Source organism: Tamandua tetradactyla, chromosome 2, assembly GCF_023851605.1.
Source record: "Tamandua tetradactyla isolate mTamTet1 chromosome 2, mTamTet1.pri, whole genome shotgun sequence".
NCBI lineage: Eukaryota > Metazoa > Chordata > Mammalia > Pilosa > Myrmecophagidae > Tamandua > Tamandua tetradactyla.
In genome coordinates, this window is record NC_135328.1 from 191,942,965 (window position 1) to 191,963,130 (window position 20,166).

A 20,166-nucleotide genomic window follows, 5' to 3' on the forward strand; every position below is an offset into this window, starting at 1 on the left:
ATATGTATAAGTCAGGGTGGCGTAGGATAGACTATAATACCAAACTTCCTCGAAATGTCAGTAGATTAAAAGAACAGAAGATTACGTCTCATGCAATCTACTGGAACTACATGGTGTTTAACATGGCCACCAGGGAGCGCTGCTTCTCAGTGTCGTTCAAAGACCCAGCTGATGGTACTTCCATTTGGACAACTGCTTCCACACTCAACAAGGCAGGAAAAGGAAGCTGTGAAATCATGCATTGGCTCTTGAAATTTCTGTGTGGATGTGACACGTATCACTTTTGCTCTCATTTATTGGCCAAAACCAACAGGCGTGGCCTTGCATAACCTCAGAAAACTTGAGACAATGAAATCCGATCCTGTATCCTGAAGGAGGAGCCCTGGGACTATGCTAATGACCACCCCAAGGGCCAAGGATCTGGTTGCAGGAAGAAGCAGGAGAGAAGGAAAGAGGCCATAAGAATGGAGGAGCTAAGTACAGGGGGAAATGGGCAAATTGAGAGTCAGGAATGAGATAACAGGCTTTGCAGAATTAGAGCCTGCCATGAGGTATGCATGGCTAGACCACCCAGTCTCTTGTCATGGACTGCATTCATTCATCCTTTCACTCATTCATTGACTCATCTATCTGATAATTACTAAGGGACAAGTGTATGCCAAGCACTATGCTAAATGCTGGGAATACAAAGCGTGCAAAGCAAAACACATGGCCCTGTCCTCATGGAGTTTTCAGTGGAGCGGGGAAGGTCACTACTGTGTGCTGAGCATTGTGATTCTGATTACTGCCCAGTGGCTGGAGCCCTGGGTGCCTGGATGGGAGAAGCTGGGCTGGGTGTATGGCTTCGCCTCAGGCCTTACCATTGAAGGAAGAACAAACCAAAAAACAGTGGGACCCAAATATTAGCTGCACTTCGGCTCTCCTGGAATGACAAAGAACTTTGTTTAAAGGATTCTTTTCATTTCTCCCCTCTGGCCTTTAATAAAACTCCAAATGATTTAATAGGATCTATCCATATGGGTCCCCATAGACAAAACTCACAGTTTATAGTCTATGTAACTTTCCATAGAAACAAAAACAACACTTGTTGGCTGTCACAATTTATAGAGAGGATTTTTTGTTTGTTCATCTATTTGTCCCCTCAAGCAAGCTGCTTCTCTCCCTTCTGTGCCCCCCAGCTCCCTGCGGTGGCCATCTGACTTCTCCCAGCGGCACCATCCTCTCTCCGGGCTGGCCTGGTTTCTACAAGGATGCCTTGAGCTGTGCTTGGGTGGTGGAAGCCCAGCCGGGCTACCCCATCAAAATCACCTTTGACAGGTGCTCGGAGAGGAGGGAGGGAGGGGGGGAGGGAGGGGGGGAGGGAGGGGGGATTCCTAAGGAGTGGTGTGGGGGTGCTGGGAGTGGGCGGTGGGGCCAGCAGAAGGGCTGAAGGGTCAGCAGGGTCAGAGAGCACTGGAGCAGACGGCCCTGGCTGGGGACAGCCCTCGTCGGCTATGCTGTTGGGTCTGGTTCCATCTCAGCAGTGAGGTTTGTGCTGTCTAGGGGCGAGGAGAAAACCGGGGTGTCACTTGGGACGTTAGAGCCGAGGAGGAAGAGCGAACAGTTAGATGTAATCGGATGTTGGAAGTATGATGTTAGCATCTAAGGAGAATAACCCCCAAATTTTCAGGGATGGAAAGTGGCCTCTCTGGCCACTCCCGAATTGTGTCGTGTGCTGCACTTCTAGTTCCCACCCTGGTTATGCCCCTTTGGTGGAGAAAATAGTTGACTAACTGTGACCACAGACTTTTTCTGGACAAAGCATGTATAGCCTTAAGTATCAATCAGCAAACATTTTCTGTAAAGGGTCAGAGAGTAAATGTTTTAAGGTTCCTGCCCCATCACAGGTCTCTGTTGCCTGTTCTTCTTTACTTTTAATATATATATATATATATACATATATATATACGTATATATATTTATTTTTTTTAAATAACCCTTCAAAATGTAAAATCTATTCTTGCCTCACAGGCCTTACAAAAATAGGCTACAGATCATATTCGGCCCTGGGGCCACAGAATTTGCTGATCCCCCTGCCCAGAGCATTCTCGCCCACCATAAGGCTGGTCCTTTTGTCTGGGAGTCTTGAGATAGGTAATGGCCCAGGCCATGGAGAGGGTTGAGAACAGTCTGCACAGGAAATGGGGTTAAATCCAGGAGTGCAGGACCTTCCTCATTGCTCAGGAATGTGTGCAGATTGTATACAAATATCCCAGCGGGCAGGCCACGGTGGCTCAGTGGCAGAGCTCTCACCTGTCATGCCAGAGACCCAAGTTCATTACCCAGTGCCTGCCCATGCAAAAAAAAAAAAAAAAAAAATCCCAGCATACCCACATCTGTCTGTTCTTCTGAAGCCGTGGGTCAGGTAGGGCCTTCTGTCATCTGCAAATAAGAAGTCTTCATTTTGGTCTTCTGCAGATTTAAAACCGAGGTCAACTACGACACTCTAGAAGTGCGGGATGGACGGACCTACTCAGCGCCCCTGATCGGGGTGTACCATGGGACCCAGGTGCCCCAGTTCCTCATCAGCACCAGCAACTACCTCTACCTCCTCTTCTCCACCGACAAGAGTCACTCGGACATTGGCTTCCAGCTCCGCTATGAGAGTGCGTCTGGGGGGCGCGGGAGGGGATGGCAGGGTCTGCCTTAGGCCCCGTCTCAGCCCCTCCCCAGGGTCTCTTCCTTAGCTTGGGCTCCCATAAACCGCTCTCTGTAGAATTCCTCAGGGCTCATGGGAGCTTAGAGGAGCTCTCAACCTTTGAAAACCAAGGAAACTGCGTGGCCCTGCCCCAGGCCTCTTCTCTGTGCTTACAGCTGTGTGCCCGGGCACTCCGGAAAAGAGCTGAAATGAAAAAAAGTTGGGGCAGGCCACGGTGGCTCAGCAGGCGGAGTCCTCGCCTGCCATGCCAGAGATCCAGATTCCATTCCCCGTGCCTGCCCATGCTGAAAAACAAGCAAATAAACAAACAAAAGAAGTTGAAGTGAGGTGGCATCTCCCCACTCGGTCTCATCATCTTCTGCCTTCACCCTCAGTGCCTTGATTTAAGGATGACTCTTTAGTTCTTTGCAGACCAGATAGAAAGTTGTAGTTGAGAGTGTCATAAGGACACAGTCATTTTTACTCATGTTTGCATCCCTAGAGTGCCTAGGCCATAGTGGACACTCAACTGAGGCTTATTGAGTGAGTGAATGAATGAATGAATGAATGAACAACCAAGCCAATGGGTTCTCTGACAGAGCAATCAAGCCAATGGGTTAAATACACTATCAGCAAAAATCAGCAGCTATGATTGATGAGTGGGTAATTGGCAGCTCCAACCTTTTAGACATCAGGGCCCTCTCCTCCCTCTCCTTTCTGAGACAGCCGGGTCCCTCTGTGCCCACGCTCAGCTCTCTCTTCCAGCTATAACACTACAGTCGGATCACTGTCTGGACCCAGGGATCCCTGTGAACGGGCAGCGTCATGGGAACGACTTCTACGTGGGTGCTCTGGTGACCTTCAGCTGTGACTCAGGCTACACGTTAAGTGACGGGGAGCCCCTGGAGTGTGAGCCCAACTTCCAGTGGAGCCGGGCCCTGCCCAGCTGTGAAGGTGAGGGCCGTCCCAAGGAGGCATGGAAGTAACAGATTCCTTCCCTGCTATGAAAAATCTGGGAGCCGGAAGAGGTGCCGACTCACTCACTCTGTTTGCATTGGGGGAAGGAGTCCCTAGGGGGCCGTGGGGGGAGAGCACCCCTAGACCACCCCTGGACCACCCTAGGCTTTCACTGCCTCTCGCTCCCTCTGTAGCTCTCTGTGGTGGCTTCGTTCAAGGCTCCAGTGGGACCATCTTATCACCAGGGTTCCCTGACTTCTACCCCAACAACTTGAACTGCACCTGGATTATCGAAACGTCACATGGCAAAGGTGAGTGTTTAGGCCCAGAGCTGGTTTGGGGATGTGGCATGGTCAGGGCCCAAGTAATGGGAATCTACCTATATAGTGACCTCTGGTCTCAGTCTAAGCTTTTTTCACTAATAAGAAAACTCCCAGAAACTTCCTATCTCTTTGAATCATAGAATTCATTCAATAGATATTTTTGAGAGCCCAGAATCTCCATACTCAAAGAGATCATGGAGTTTGCTGACTCTGAAGTCCTACTCCAGGCAGAAATCTTCTCTAAATCAATCACTTTCCCCAACCTGGCAAGCATGCCCTTTGTCTAAAACCCATGGTGGGAGAGCCACAAGCCCATTCAACAAGTGGGCACCTACTGTCATTTTTGTGATGGTTCTGACCCCTCCTAATAGTTTATTAAGGGCCCGTGAAGTTTCCTTCCTTGCTTAGTGCCTTGGAGGAACAGACGATTCATTTTTTCCCTTTTCTTCATGCCCACACTTCAGATACCAAACAGGGTGACCCACTTCTCACATAACTCACTTGTTCCTCGATGACACGTTTTCATATTCCTCACCGAGCTGCACAGTTTCCCTAGTTTCCCGAAGATAAATGACTGTTTGGGAGTCCAAGGTCAGAACAAGGGTGTTGGTTACAAATAAGCATTAATTAGTATGCGCCTTCACTCAACAAATATTGATTGAATGCCACCTGTGTGCAGACACCCAGGCTGGGGATAGACAGAAACCAGTCAATTACGGTCTCTGCCCTCAGAAGCTTATTCTGAAGTTCATCTAGAGTCTCAACCCCTCTGCAGTTTAGCAAGGACACTACTACCCAGACCCTACCCTAGAGGTTTTGCTTTTCTTTATTAGAAGGGGATGTAGGTGGCACCAGGCATCTATGTTTTCAGAACACGTCACTAGTCATTCTGTTGCATGGCTTTCATTAAGAACCTCTGATTAAAAGAATTAACGTGTAGAAAATCCAAGAACAGAATTTTAAAGGAAGAGCAACAGTTCCAGGTATTAAAATGTTATTATGAGCTAAAATAATTATGAAAATTATTTATCCTCCATGTTTACAGGAGTGGACATGCAAATTTGAGGAGGAGAATAAAGCTTAGAAATAGTTTATGTGCATGGGTGTATGTGTGTGAGAGAGACAGATTTTAGTATATGATTACAGTGTTATTTCTAGTCTGTTGAAGAGAAGATGGATTATTTAATAAATGGTTTCAGAACAGTGGGCTTAACGATTTAGAAAAAAGGAAAAACAGCCAAATCTATACCTCAGGCATTAAACCACATACATTTCAATACTAGAAGAACATGAATCACTGGCTTGGGGTGGGACATTTCTTAAAGAGTAACACCGAAAGGAGAATCCATACAGGCAAAGACTGTTAAATTTGATTAAATAAAAATTTATTTGATGAAATAAAGAGTTGAATAGATTTTCATCAAAATACCTTAAAAAATTCAAAGTCAAAGTCAAAAATATTTGCAACACATATAATCAATAAAGGATTACCAACCTGATGCCTAAAAGGCTCTCAAAAATCTTTAAGAAAAATATGTCTGATCCACTGGTCTTCAAAATGGGCAAAGCTGGGCGGGCCACAGTGGCTCATGGCAGAGTTCTCACCTGCCATGCTGGAGACCCAGGTTCATTACCCGGTGCCTGCCCATGTTAAAAAAAAATGAGCAAAACTGTAAACTCACATTTCAAAATAGAGGAAATACAAATTAAAAAAGCATCAACCCCACTGATAATTAAAGAAATGTAAATTCAACCAGTAGCAAAATACCATTTTCCTTTTCAAATCAGCAAAGAAGAACATAGCAATATGGGAAAGAGTGTGGAGAAGGGCACTCTTATTCACTGCTGATGTTGTATAAAGTAAATAAAACTGTACATCCTGAGTTAGCTACAAGGATGTTCCCTAAACTATTGTGTATTATACTGAAAAATTAGTAACTATTCAAGTACCCATCAATAGGGAAATGTTATGTACATTTATGGCCCAGCCATGCAATGAAATAATATGCAATTACTATAAAGCATAATGTGAAAGAATGTTTAAAAACCCACAGAAATGGTTGCCATACATTTTCCCCAGTTTGCAAAAGAACACACTCAGTTTATAAAAAACAAGGATATGTGCGTAGAAAGCAGTCTGAAAACATATCACCCCAAGATGTGAATACTAATTGTCTCTTATTTCAATCTGTTGGCTCTTTCCTAATTTTGAACAATAAACATATATTACATGTAAAATAAGATAAACATACTATTTGCATAAAAATGAAAATTTGTAAAAAATAAAATAAAATAAGTAGGACATTTATATTCTTACCACATGTGCTTGAGTTCTTTTACTTTGCCGTTAATTGGCCTGTCCTAGTGGGGACTGGGATGTCCTGGTGCTTCTTGAGACAAGGCAGGACTCTCCAGGCGGTCAGGGAAGAGCCTGGGGAGGGGAGGAAAGCAGCAGCATCTTCCCTTAGCTGAAAAGCTATTTTCACCAAGCTGGGTCAGAGGAGGCCAGAGAAAGAGCCAGGAGCTACTCCATGGCTTTGAGAGGGAAAGAAAGGCGGCTTTCCTAATCTCCAGAGGAACAGCTCAGGATTTTCTCTGTGTCTGGGCATCTGGGAATATAGGGGCATGTGTTTCTCTAGTTGTTTTCAGGTGTATCTTTGCCAAGAAGTCAATGCAATTCAACCAATATGCAACAAATGCTTATTTTATACTTGCACAAAGTAGTGCCAATAGGTGCTGGGTGCTGGAAAATACAGCTGAACAAGACACCCCACACTTGCCTGGCCTTAGGAAGTTTGTGGTCTGGCGAGGCAGACAGACTGCCTAGACAGATCTCTCAGCACCATGGCCAGTGGTGACAGAGCAGATAGATGTGGAGGAACACCTGGAGCCCAGCCTAGGGTGAGACAGGTGTTTTGGAGGTGAGACATGAGCTAAATCTTGGAAGATGAACAGGATGAAGAATGTTTCCAACAGAGGAAACAAGATGAAAAAGGGCACCGAAGTATGACCAGGTCATTCCTTCCTGAGAACCATTTAAAGGCTTCACATAACCCTTAGCATGAAGCTCCTGATTGCAAAATGGCTTGCACATCCCTAGAGTTCTTGCTCACCTTTCCCAACCTAATTCTGAGCCCTCTAAATACTAAATTCTAGCTAACTGCACTTCTTTCAGTTCCTAGAACTTCCCAGAGTTTCTCCTCTGAAGCTTTGCACATTTGAATGAGTTTTCCTCCCTGGAAGTTTCCTCTCCCTGTGCCATCTTCACCATCGCCAGCTCCTCTTCTTTCCGAAGTCACTTCCTCAAAGGAGTCTTCCCTTCCCAGTGCTGGGTCTGAGTTTGGCTTCTCATGTACTCCCACAGCATCCTGTACCTTCCCAGTCCAGGCAGTCTCCCACAGCACTGCAACTGCTTCTGGCTCTCTGGCAGGCTACACACTGTTAAGAGGCAGCAGGACCATGCACGTCTTGTGTCCTGCATTTTCCCCAGCTGCTGGCTCTGCACCTGGCACATAGGAGTTCCAGAAATGTTTGGTGATGAGTGTTGAATTAAAGGGGGCCCAGACGCTCCTCCTGAGGGTACTCCCTGGCCTCTGCTTATTTGGTTGCTCTATAACAGGCAGGAGCACAGCTAGGGGAACTCAAAATTTTGTAAAATTCAGAATCTTTCAACTCACCATACCCCCACCCAAAAAAAACAGCCAATTCAGGGGTCTGGAGAATGTCACCTTGCTGAGATGTCGGGACTGACATCTCTGAACCCGCAGGGCTGTCTGTGAATGGGATAAACTGAGCAAAAAGAACAGTTACTCTGCACCAGGCACTGTGCTGTGTGCTTTGCATGCATGCACTGACTCATTTATTCTTCACTGCAAGGATTCAATTTCACCTGCACGAGAAGTACTATCGTCTACGAATTATAGTTGAGGAAACTGGGATGTGGTGGGGTGAGCATTTTTATCCAAGAGGCAGAGATGGACTTTTGGTCCAGGTCTGTCTTATGCTGCTCTTTCTTCTGCAGTGCAGTGGTGATTTCATTCCTGAGGTTCAGCATGGTTCACTCCAGCGAAGCATCAGTTTGGGCGTGCATCTGTTACACCAAATCTGGACTCAAATTTGAATTTCTGTGACAATATCTTCATCTCCCACAGTGGCCAAAAGAGCCCCAAGCAACCCGCAGAGCTGGAAAAACCAGGGATTTCATCTCAGTTATTTACTCCCCCTTAGAATCCAAGCCAAATGTTGACTCCTTTAGAGGGGCTCCACTTGCGTGCTAGAAGAATAGAGTGAATAGAGCTGTGTTTAATCAGCCTTGTTTCCACCTGTGACTATGCTTGCCCTGCTCTCCACCCAACCAATGACGCAGCTAGGCAGGAAAGGACAATATGCTCCAGCAAGGGTTTTCTCAAGGTCTCTGGGCTGAGAACAGTTTTCTTGTTGTTTGTTTATTTTAAAATATTTTTATTGACAAATCTTCACACACATACAGTCCATACATGGTGTACAATCAATGGCTCACAATATCATCACATAGCTGTGTATTCATCACCATGATCATTTTTTAGAACACTTGCATCACTCCAGAAAAAAAAATAAAAAGAAAAAAACTCATACATACCATACCCCTTGCCCCTCCCTCTCGTTGACCACTAGTATTTCAATCTACACAATTTTTTACCCCTTCTCTTTCCTATTGTTTACTTATTTATTATGTGTATTCTTTATTCATCTGTCCATACCCTGGATAAAAGGATCATCAGACACCAGGTTTTCACAATCGCAGTCACATTGTAAAAGCTGTATTGTTATACAGTCATCTTTGAGACTCAAAGCTACTGGAACACGGCTCAACAGTTTCAGGGACTTCCCTCCAGCCACTTCAATTCACCATAAACTAAAAAGGAATATCTGTATAATGCATAAGAATAATCTCCAGGATAGTCTCTCAACTCTGTTTGAAATCTCTCAGCCACTGAAACTCTATTTCTCTCTTCCCCTTTTTGGTTAAGACAACTTTCTCAATCCCATAATGCCAGGTCCATGTCATCCTGGGAGTTCTGTCCTATGTTGCCAGGGAGATTACACCCCTGGGAACCATGTCCCATGTAGTGGGGAGGTCAATGAGTTCACCTCCTGAATTGGCTTAGAGAGAGAGGCCACATCTGAGCAACAAAAGAAGTTCTCTGGAGGTGACTCTTAGGCATAATTATAAGTAGGCTCAGCCTCTCCTTTGCAGGAATAAGTTTCCTAGGGACAAACCTGAAAATCATGGGCTCATCCTATTGATATGGTTGTCCCCACTGCTTACGAGAATAACAGGAATTCTCCAAATGGGGAAATTGAATATTTCCTCCTTTCTCCCCATTCCCCTAAGGGGACTTTGCAAATACTTCTTTATTCACTGTCCAAATTACTCTGGCATATATCAGGGTATCACACTAACTCGGACAAACTAACAAAATCTCATGCCCTAGTCAAGATTCCATGTACTTATGGTGTTCAACTAAACTTACCATACAAGTTAAATTAGGTAATGTGCTCCCCAAAATATAAATTTTACACCAAATAAACATCTCACCCTTTGGTCTCCCACGGAAGTTGAAATTTTTAAATATGGATGATATCACCTACCTTAGTCCTATCCAGATCAGCTTCATTCATATCTCTAGTCGAAGTCTGATCCTTTTTTCAGTTTTTTAAACAGTTCCTTGAGAACAGCTTTCTGATTTGCACCCCTGATTCTGCATCGGAAGTGTATGATACATGCATACGTGCATCCACACCTATCTGTGAGTCTCCCCAAGTGTGCTCGCACACCTCCTTTCAAGGATTGCGACCCCACCCCACCCCCTGCGAAGCCTCTCCAGTCCTCGAAGCACTGTCACCCACTCTTCCTTTGGACTCCCATTCTGGATTCTCACTGCCCATGCGTCTATCTCCTCTGCTAAACTGGGAGATCTTTCTCAGGCCTCCGCACGAGGCTGGCACAGGGTGGGTGCTTAGGACCTGTTTTTTTTTCTTCTTCTTCTTCTTCTTTTGAACAAATAAATAAATGGATACAAATTAGTTGTAGCATTTATCTGCCACATCCCTGGTCCCCCATTCGGTCCCCCCCACCACCAACCCCTAAAAGCCCAAATGCTCCAGGAGTGACGCTCATCTCGACAGGGAGGTGAGAACATGAAAACATCTAAAATGCTTTTGCATTAAGGGCTCGGATCCAGGCCTCCAAATGCTTTTGCATTAAGGGCTTCAATCCAACCACCGTTTATCAAAAAAAAATATCAGTAATTATCTAGAAAGGATTTCTTGAACTTTATGTGCCTACAAATCACTTAGGGATATTAACATGTGGGTTTTGATTCAGTAGGTCTGTGGTAGAGGCCGAGATGCTGACTTTCAAACTGGCTCTCATTCCAGGGACCACAGTTTGTGCAGCAAGTGCGCCCAGCACTCCTAGTCTACCCACACACCTACCCCTGCACCATCCACAACACATATCCCATAGACACACTCACTTGTGGGCAGGCGTTTACACACATGCTCACCCAAATACAGCTGCAATCTGCACGAGCTCAGGAGGTGCTTTGGGTGTTAAGATGCTGCCTCCCCATTACCTTTCTCACCCCCGATTCGCTTTCACCACCTGGCCTCTTACCACCTGCACTCTTTCTGCAGTGTTGGGAGGCAGTGTCAAGCAGCATCTGCAGACACCTTGATTCAATTCAGATGCCAGCTCCACCACCTGCTAGCTAGGTGACCTTGGGCGAGTAACTTCGTCTCTTTGTGCCTCAGTTTCCTCAAGTGTAAAATGGAGATGATAATCATCATACCCATATGATAGGGCTGTTGCTGGGAATAAATGAATTTTCCTGTCTTCCCTTGCAGCTGTTAGGGGCCAGCTACTGGAGCAGCTAAAACGCTAGGGACACTGAGACACAACTATTATGCTAATAATGTTAATGAGGGTTGTTATTTTTACTGACCTCTCCCTCCATGTTGGGGCTCTCTTCTCCTTCTTTCCACCCCCTCTGATTGTTCCTCGCCAAACTCCACCCTGCTCCTCCTTCTCCCTGGCTCTCATTTAATGGTGCTTTCCCAGGCTTCCATCATGGCCCTCTTAGACCCTCACTCTGCCTGCTCTCCTTGGGCCGTTTTCTCCATGATTGTACTTCACATATCATCTGTACGCTGACGACTCACAGATCCAGCTCTATAGCCCAACCTGAATCCAGAACTCCAAGTCTTTATTTCTAGTTGTCCTCCAGGTAGCTCTTTTGGATGCTGAAAATCTTGGGTGTTCAAAGTCACATCCTTTACTCCTCTATAACCTGTTCCTCTTCCTCCTGTCTGTCCTGCCCCAGGCAACATGAGACATCACCATCCTGACACTCAGGTGTCCTCTCCCTTCTCCTTTGCATTGGCCACCTATCGATTCCTCCACTTACCTGAAGTCTCATGTCAGATTCCTTCTCTCCACCCCCTCTGCCCAGCCCCTTCGTCTCTCCCCCAGAGCATGGCAGGAATCTTTCTAGTTGATTTCTTTCCCTCTTCTCCCACCACCTAAACCTTCTTGCAGTCAGCAACACCTTTTTAAAACTGAAATCTGATCCACTCCTGATAGAATGGCTTCTCTTTGCCTCCAGAAATCATCTTGCTTGGCACAGCCCTCTTTTCCAGTCTCAGCTCCAGTTATTTCCTGGCTGCGTGTTCCAGCCTCATGGTGCACAACCCAAGTCCTGGAACTGAGAGCACCTCTTTTTTTTTTATGCATGCTGGTCCTCTGCCTGGAAACATCCTTTCCCTTCTTACCTGGTTAATTCCTGCACTTCGTCTAAGATCTGAATCAAATGCTCACTCCTCAGTGAAGCGATTCTGCACCACCCTCTTCTTTCAGCAATCTGCTTTCTATTTGCCTGCTGTGACACTCTGATCTGCTTTGTGATAGCATATGTCACTCTATATTGTAGTTATTTGTTTAATGCTTTGTATATTCCCTTACACCTAGCCCAGGGTGCATGGTAAGTGCTCAACAAATATACAAATATTTGTTGAATGAATTAATGGATGGCTATGAAGCATTCTTATAGACCTAGCTATAATCTCTCTTTCAAATTTTGACAGTTATAAAGCGGTGCCTTTTCCTGGACTAGATCTGTGGACAATGATGTACTCAGTTCATTCATTCGTGTTTGCCTGCGTGTGTGTTTATCATTGCATGCTTATAATGACACACATCGATAGCCATTTGCAAATTGGAAATGTTTACGCAGATCTTGTCTTGCAGCTGGGCAGTTCCAGCCTTCCCACCATCACCAACTGACCCTTCTGGTCTCTTGGCAGGTGTGTTCTTTACTTTCCACACCTTCCATTTGGAGAGTGGCCATGACTACCTCCTCATCACCGAAAATGGCAGCTTCGCCCAGCCCCTTAAGCAGCTGACTGGCTCGCGGCTGCCAGCTCCCATCAGCGCTGGGCTCTACGGCAACTTCACCGCCCAGGTCCGCTTTATTTCTGATTTCTCCATGTCTTATGAAGGATTCAACATCACCTTCTCAGGTAAAGAGTGTTAGGGTCCCTGGGGAGGGGGGTGAGAGAAACTTCTGAATCATTTTTTCTCCCCTTTTGCTGCCAGCATCTGGTCTTCCTAGCAGATGGGTATTAATCCATTCTACAATCTCCAGGAAAATGACTTTAATGCTGCAGCAAGAGATATTTAGGTTAGACACAAGGAAGAACTTCCCTACAATGGCCTTAGAAGGAGGTAGAGGGTTTGTTGGAGAATCTTCTTCTCCACAGGTGTTTAAGACTAGCTTTGAACATGACCTACCTAGCTGGTTAAACTAGAAGACCTCACAAAAGTCTCTTCCTGCCCTAGTAATTCCAAATTCTTCTCTTGATTCCATTTCTACCATTTCACAACCCTAGCAATATTTTTAAAATTAAGAATGGGGATTGAGATTACTGTATTTGGGGTGGTATAGTCTCATTCAGGGTCTTTTTCATCAATGCTAACTTTGCAGTAAGCAAACCTCTGTGTTTAGAAATCCTGAAAATAATGCCCTTTTATTTGGCATTCAGGGATAGATGTTTCACTTCTACAATGCAGAGTGCCCCAATCACTCTGGTCCTATTGAGCCCCAACGTCCCCCACCTTCTCATCCAGGAGCAGAGATATCAGATGGATTCCTCCTAGGATGGGCAAGAGGTTTCTGGCACTTGGCCTAGCTTAGTCCACAATGGCCCTCCAACAGCAAAAGCCACCTGCCAGGGCTGGCTTGGGGGGTGGAGCTTATCCAGCCAGTGTACCTCATCCCATTTGAGAGAGACCTTCCTTCCACTCACCACACAGCCTGTGTGGACTGGCTCCTAGAAGAGTGATGCCCTGTGGGGAGCGGGGGCAAGAGGATGGTCACATCTGTGCATTCACTAGAGGTGCCCACAAATGCCACCCTGGGGTGCTCTTCTTCCACCTCAAGAGCCAGCATTACTGAGGCACAGCTTTGAGTAATCCTCTGCATTCTTTTTCCCAGTGTAAACTGCTCTAGGCTGGGGCATATACTCTGATCCTCTAGTACCAGGATGATTGAATTTATCTGGTTCAATGGCTGGAGAGAAAGAAGCAAGAGAATCTGATAGTCCAAGACTTGGGGTTAAAATGGAGATGAAGGGACAGAGAGGGACGTTCAAGTCATAAGAATCCTCACCACTTCCCCCGGGAAGGATTTATCCAAAAATGCAGTGCTGTAACCCATAGCTCTCAGGAACAGGGAGCTCAGACCACCCAAAGCATGACTTGGCCTATTCCTGGGACTCTCTGCTTCTGCTTCTCTCTTCTTTTCTCTATACCTTTTGTGAATCTGTGCATGCATGTTCCATACTTCTCTCTCCTTATTTCTGGCTCTTTTCTCCCTGGCCCTTTGGTCCTTGTGCCCCCCTCTTCCTTCTCCATCTCCCCCAGATGTCTCACTTCAGCTCTTCTGCTGCCTTTCCAGAGTATGACCTGGAGCCCTGCGAGGAGCCCGAGGTCCCAGCCTACAGCATCCGCAAAGGCCTACAGTTTGGCGTGGGTGACACGCTGACCTTCTCCTGCTTCCCCGGGTACCGGCTGGAGGGCACCGCCCACATCACGTGCCTGGGGGGCAGACGGCGCCTGTGGAGTTCGCCTCTGCCAAGGTGTGTTGGTAGGTGGTCACGTGCTTTCATTTTGCTTCACTAATGGGGTGGGGCGTGGAGGAGAGCATCCAGAGTCAAACAGGCCTGGGCTGGAGGACTGACCACCAGCCTTACCTGCAGCTGGGCCTTGGGCAGGTTACTTAACCTCCTTCTGCTCCAGCCTCCTGGTCTGTAAAACTGTGGTGGCATCACCTGCCTTGCTTTGCAGAGTGGGGCCACCGTAGCTGCTCAGATGAAGTTGCCTTCAGTTCTCTTGGCTTCCCATAGACATAAACACATAGGCTGAAGGATGCCTCTTGCAGAGAAATCTGGATGGGCAGAGTGGACCTATGGGAAGGAGGTTTAACTCGGCCTTTGGAGAGTCCCAGTCTGGTGGAGTAGATGGGTGCATTTATGAGTCTGATAGGGACCAGTAAATACTCCCTTTGAGAATCCTCAGGGAGACTTCTTCCACTCACCTTCATAGAAGAGGGGGGAACAAGAGATGGGTTCATTTATAGAGCACTCATTACGTATCAGGCGCTGTCCTAGGTGCTGGAGATACAAAAATAAATGAAACAAAGTCTCTGCACTCATGGTCCCACATTCTGGCAGGGGGAGACAGGCTGTAAACACATAGATAAGCAACATGTCAATTAGTGTTGAGGGCTGCAGAGAAAAGCTAATCCAGCTTAGAGTGTGCTGGAGAAGGGGGTGCTCTTTTCTAAAGAGTAGTCAGGGGAGGCCTCTTAATGAGTTGACAGAGACCTGGACAAATTCAAGGAGCCAGCCACTAGGGTGCCTGGAAGAAGAGGGGACAGGGTGCCAAGGCTCTGAATCATGGGGTTGCTCAGCTTTTGGGGAGCCCCTCAGAGGAAAACTGCAGATAATGAAGCGAAGGAAGAGGCTTCATGGAGTTTAGAAACAAGGGCCACTGACCCGAGTTCCTGCCTGCCTCATTGCCACAACCCTCAGCAAGGCTTTCTTCATGCTGAAATCTGCTCAAAGCTTCAGGCCTGGAGGGTGTGGATAGCAGGGTGATATCCCAGGGAAGGGGACAATTGCTGGCGGTTCCTAATTTGTAAGGTGGATGGGCTCTGCTTGCTCAGCACCCCCAAAGCAGGGCTGGGGAAGCCCAGAATGGATTATGGTGTATTTACCAGGCTTACTGTCAGCCACGGAATTCAGGCTCCAAGTGAAATAGTACACAAATCCCCAACATACAAAGCAGATAAAAGCAGCATTGCTCTGACTAATACAGGAGCCAGGGCCTCAGAGGTCCATGGCATCAGCCTTGCTTTCAGCCTGGAGCCTTGCTAGAGCTCTGTGGAGTCCTCGGACTCCAGCCTGACAGGATGGGATGAGCCCAAACTGTGCAGTCGCAGAGGCCCAAGATCGAGTCTCCATTCCGCCACTTACTAGCTGCGGGATCTGGGGCAGACCACCCAACTCCTTCTCAGCCTCAGCTTCCTCATTTATAAAACAGAGACAACAATATCCGACTCACAGGCTTCATTCCAAGCTTAGATGACATCGTTTACATACAACAGGAGGCACCAGATAATTATCTTTATTTTGCCAATAACCTTTTACAATCTCAGAAAGGAAAAACTAACTCAAGTCACTAACGATGTGGAATTCCACTTAAAAATAATAATTTATTGAGGTGAAACTCACATAGTAAAAGTAACCATTTTCAAGTGGCGTTTAGTGTCTCACGACGTTGTACACCCATCACCTCTATTTCTTTCCAATATTTTCAATGCTCCGAAGTAAAACCCTTTATACATTAAACAGCTTCTCCCTATCTCCTCCTCCCCCAGCTCCTGCCAACACCAATCTGCATTCTGACTCCATAGATTTATCTATGATGGATATTTCATAGAAATGGAATCACAATATATGTCCTTTGGGTCCAGCTTCCTTTAATTAGCGTCATGTTTTGGAGGTTCATCTACATTGTAGTATGGCTCAGTAGGACTTCAGTGCTTTTTTTTTAATTAAAAAAATTTTATTAGAGAAACTATGGATTTACAGGACAATCATGCATACAATGTGGGATTCTCATACACCCCTGTACCACCAACCCTTACACTGGTGAGGAGAATTTGTTGCAATTTATGATAGCACTTTTTTTGTAATTCTATTTTTTTTTTGTATGCTCTGTGGTGGGGGCCACATTTCCTTCTTTTTCCATGTGACTAGTCCGTTACTGCAGCACCGTTTGTTGACATTTTTCTTTTTTGGGGGGTGGGGTGGGAGAGTGCATGGGCCAGGAATCGAGCCTGGGTCTCCTGCATGACAGGGGTGAATTCTCTCACTGACCTACCCTCGCACCCGTATAATTTTATTTTTTAACAATAGTTATATTTGTTACAATTGATGAAAGATTATTCAAGTAGTACTATTAACCATTGTCCATAGTTTACACAGGAGTATTTTTCCCCCACATTCCCAGCCAATTTTTTTCTTTTGTATGTGTTTATTGTATTACTAATCTACACATACACCAAATAAAGGGGCTGTCATCAATCACACAGCCACAAGATGAAAGCTATATAGTTATACAATCATTATCAAAGATCAAGGCTACTGGATTACAGTTCAACAATTCATGTATTTCCTTCTGGCCATTCTAATACACTAGAAACTAAAAAGAAATAACTACATAATGAGTCAGTAGTCACAGTCATTTGTTAAATCCTGACTTCTCAGTTATGACTCCTCCCTCTCATTTGATTCTTCTCTCAATCTTCAGGGATATCGAGTCAATGACCTTTCCAACTTCTTATGCTGAAAAGGGGTGTTGACATTATGGGGTAGAGGAATGCAACAGGTTGATGTTCTTGGAGAGCCTGGTGCCTCTGGGTTTCAGGGCTTATCTGGCATAGAAGCAATCTGGAGGCTCTAAGTTTACAAAAAAATAAATTTAAAAAGTAAAACTTTTATAGAGTCTTAGAAAGAGGGTATTCTTTAGGGTTTTCAGGAATACTGTTGGTTGGGGCTTGGCACACTATGGCAATTCACAATATCTGTCTGAAGCTTGCATAAGAATAACCTCACAACTCTTTTTGAAATCTCTCAGCCATTGAAACTTTGTTTTGTTTCACTTCTCTTCCCCCTTTTGATCAAGAAGGCATTACCAGTCCCACGATGCCAGGGCCAGGCTTACCCCTGGGAAATGTACTTCTGGGGGAAATGTTTCTTGGGCCACAATGCGTATACTCCGTAAGCTCTTGCCTCATTGATCTCATTCTTTAACTTATTATTCCAATTACTGTTTGTTCATGACACTTCACAATATTTTCATTATTACATTTGTCTTCTGTTTCACATGTTATTCATAACGCATGGCAATTATAATCACCTCTAATTACCACCAGCTCTGTAGCAGAAACTCAGTGTGGAGATATCACGGGAATACCCACCCAGGGGATGCTACCAGTTGCCATATGCACTATAGGTGTAAATTGGATGGTTAACCCACATAGTGTTACCAGCAGAATTCCTAGCTGAGAAGGAAATGAACACCCCTAAGCTGTAATTCATGGTGTGGCAGGGGTGACACAGCCCCTGACCTCAGAAGCCCCTGAATGTGATATAGAACTGACAGCCCCTGACCCCAGAGGCCCCCGGTCTGCAGCAGAAGATATGGCCCTGGCCTAGGGAGCCCTGCAGTGATGGAGAAGACCTCGCCCTCCACCTCCAGGGCCCCTGACTGATGGATAAGATACAGCCCCTGCCCTTAATGAAACCTCTTCTGATGGGGGCGACAGAAGTCACAGGTGTCTAAATCAGCAGCAGCACTTTCCTGCACATAGGACTGTCGGTTTCTCCAGAACACTAATCTGTTTCCATTTACACTTGTGCTTGGCTTTTCAGTGCATCTGCTCATTTCCCCTATTCCTTTGGAAACTCCCCAGAAAAAAGCACCATGTCCCTCTAACCTCCTCTACCCTTCTTGGTGCCCAGGACAGGAGCCTGGTGGGGGATCAGGACATGGTAGATGACCAAGGACTGACCACATCCAGAGCAGTCAGCCAGGGTTCCATCCTTATGAAGTGTTGAGAGCATGAGAAAAATGAGAGGGTCATGCTGAGGCACAAATGGGGCATATAGCGACTTGCTAGGAAGGGAAGACAACTGTCAAGCACTAGACAGAGAGTAAAAAGGGATCAGAAACGCTGAGGGTGCTGAGACTTCAGGCAGCTGGTGCATGCTTCCCAAGAAGACTCTTGCTTTCTGCTGGTTCCAGAGCACAGGTAGTTAGTATTCCACATGGAAGCAGGTGTACCACATAGACTCACCTGGGAGAGATGGGGAAAAAGAAGAGGAGAAACACTTCCTGAGGCCTCCTACTTGCCAACCACTGGGCCACCTACTTTACATGTAAAATCTTATTCTTCTCATGAGATGCTGTTATTGTCCAAATAAAGAGACCAAGGTTCAGAGAGTTAATAGAACTTTCCTGACTCTGACGTCGTTGTTCATTCCTCTGCTCCACATGCTTCTCCCTAGTTGAAAGGGAATGCTGGGTGACCCCAGAGATAACAGAGAGATCCTTCAGGGGATGCCCATTGATTTGACTGAGTAATAAATGTCCAAATTTGCATGGTCCTCAGTTCCTTCCTAATAACTCCCCTTTAGGTCTTTTGCGCAGAAAATTTACATACTCTAGAAATATAGCTACCTAAATTACCACTAGACATCACACCCAGATGCCTGTCCACCATTGTCCCTTTAGTTTTATGCCCCAGCTTAACACATACATCATGAATATTTGGTTATATTGAAAACTGGTGAAGTTTAAGGTACCTCAAATCTGTCTTCCTCCTCCATGACAAAGATGACTTGTATCAAGTCTTAAGAGACTGCAGCTCGTCCTGAATTAGGGAGTAGGACCCACTGAAACACTACGGACATGGTGGTGGGGCATGGTCACTGTCTCCAAAGGTCTAAGAAACAGGCTTGGGGACTAGCACACACACTGGGCTCCTGGGTCACAGGAGAATAACTAAGGCCACCACAGGGTCAGCTCTGAATGTTCCTGGGCCACATATGCCATTAGGATTTCCTCAGCCAAGTACGTTTCAGGCTTAGGGCAATTAGGGTTGAACATGTGGTCAAAGCCACATCCTCTGGGTCACCCTCACAGTCCTTCCAGCCAAGGACTCTGCCCAGAGTAGAGACATGGGCAGATGGTTTGGAGAAAGCAGAATCACCACCATCGACCTCAGAGTTTCAGGACTTGCTCCAAACTCCCCATATGTCCAGACAAATATGGGCCCACCATCTGGACTTGCATTTAAATTCTTCTGGAACCTAATTATTTTTAGAATTGTGTGTTGTCTGAACTCAGTGTACTCCATATTCATTCATTTGGAAAATATTTATTTTAAAGGCAATCTGGCTAAACCTCGGAGATTCATAGATTCATAAAGCATGACCCCAGCCCTTGAGTAACTTACAATTTGGGTAAGGGGATACAAGGAAGCATGGTACAATGCGGTAGGTGCACTGATACAGGGGAGCCAAGGGCACCTCAGAGAGAGGCTTCACAATTATTCAAGTTCCTGGGAAGCCAACTGCAGGCCATGTTTGTTTTCTTCAGTGCATGCAGGGCACCTGAGCTATGTCTGCATTCATGTGCTAATGCCTGCACCAGGTCAGGCACTGAGTGGGTATTAAGGGTATAGAGACATGGCCAAGTCCCAAAAGATCCACGGTGCCACAGAGAAGATGGAAATGTTACCAAGCAACTCAAGTAAAATATAAGAGCTATAAATAAAGTCATACAGAAGTTATGTGGGAACAATGAGGAAGGAATGACTAATCTCCGGGTTGGAAAAACCGATTTTGAGAGGAGACAGTGAGTTCATTAGTGTTGAATGAAACCGAATTCCAATGTGTATATGCTAAAACATTCTGCTGGGTCTCAGGAGTCCTTACTTCCAGGATAAAGGTGTTCTCAGCTTCCTGCTCTCCCTGAATTGCTAATTCCCAGCTTCTTTATCTTTAAATCACAGATGATAATTTTACCTCCGTTATGAGGTT

General features: G+C 45.8%; 1 protein-coding gene across 1 annotated transcript in view; it reads left to right on the plus strand.

The window, feature by feature from the left end:
- Window positions 1-20,166, plus strand: part of CSMD2 (CUB and Sushi multiple domains 2) — a 609,437-nt gene that overhangs the window by 367,970 nt on the left and 221,301 nt on the right. Inside the window, exons 16-21 of the mRNA XM_077150390.1 lie at window positions 1,179-1,317; window positions 2,458-2,645; window positions 3,443-3,631; window positions 3,829-3,945; window positions 12,301-12,516; window positions 13,953-14,141. Coding sequence (XP_077006505.1) covers window positions 1,179-1,317; window positions 2,458-2,645; window positions 3,443-3,631; window positions 3,829-3,945; window positions 12,301-12,516; window positions 13,953-14,141 — 1,038 coding nt within the window. The remainder of the gene's footprint in view (window positions 1-1,178; window positions 1,318-2,457; window positions 2,646-3,442; window positions 3,632-3,828; window positions 3,946-12,300; window positions 12,517-13,952; window positions 14,142-20,166) is intronic.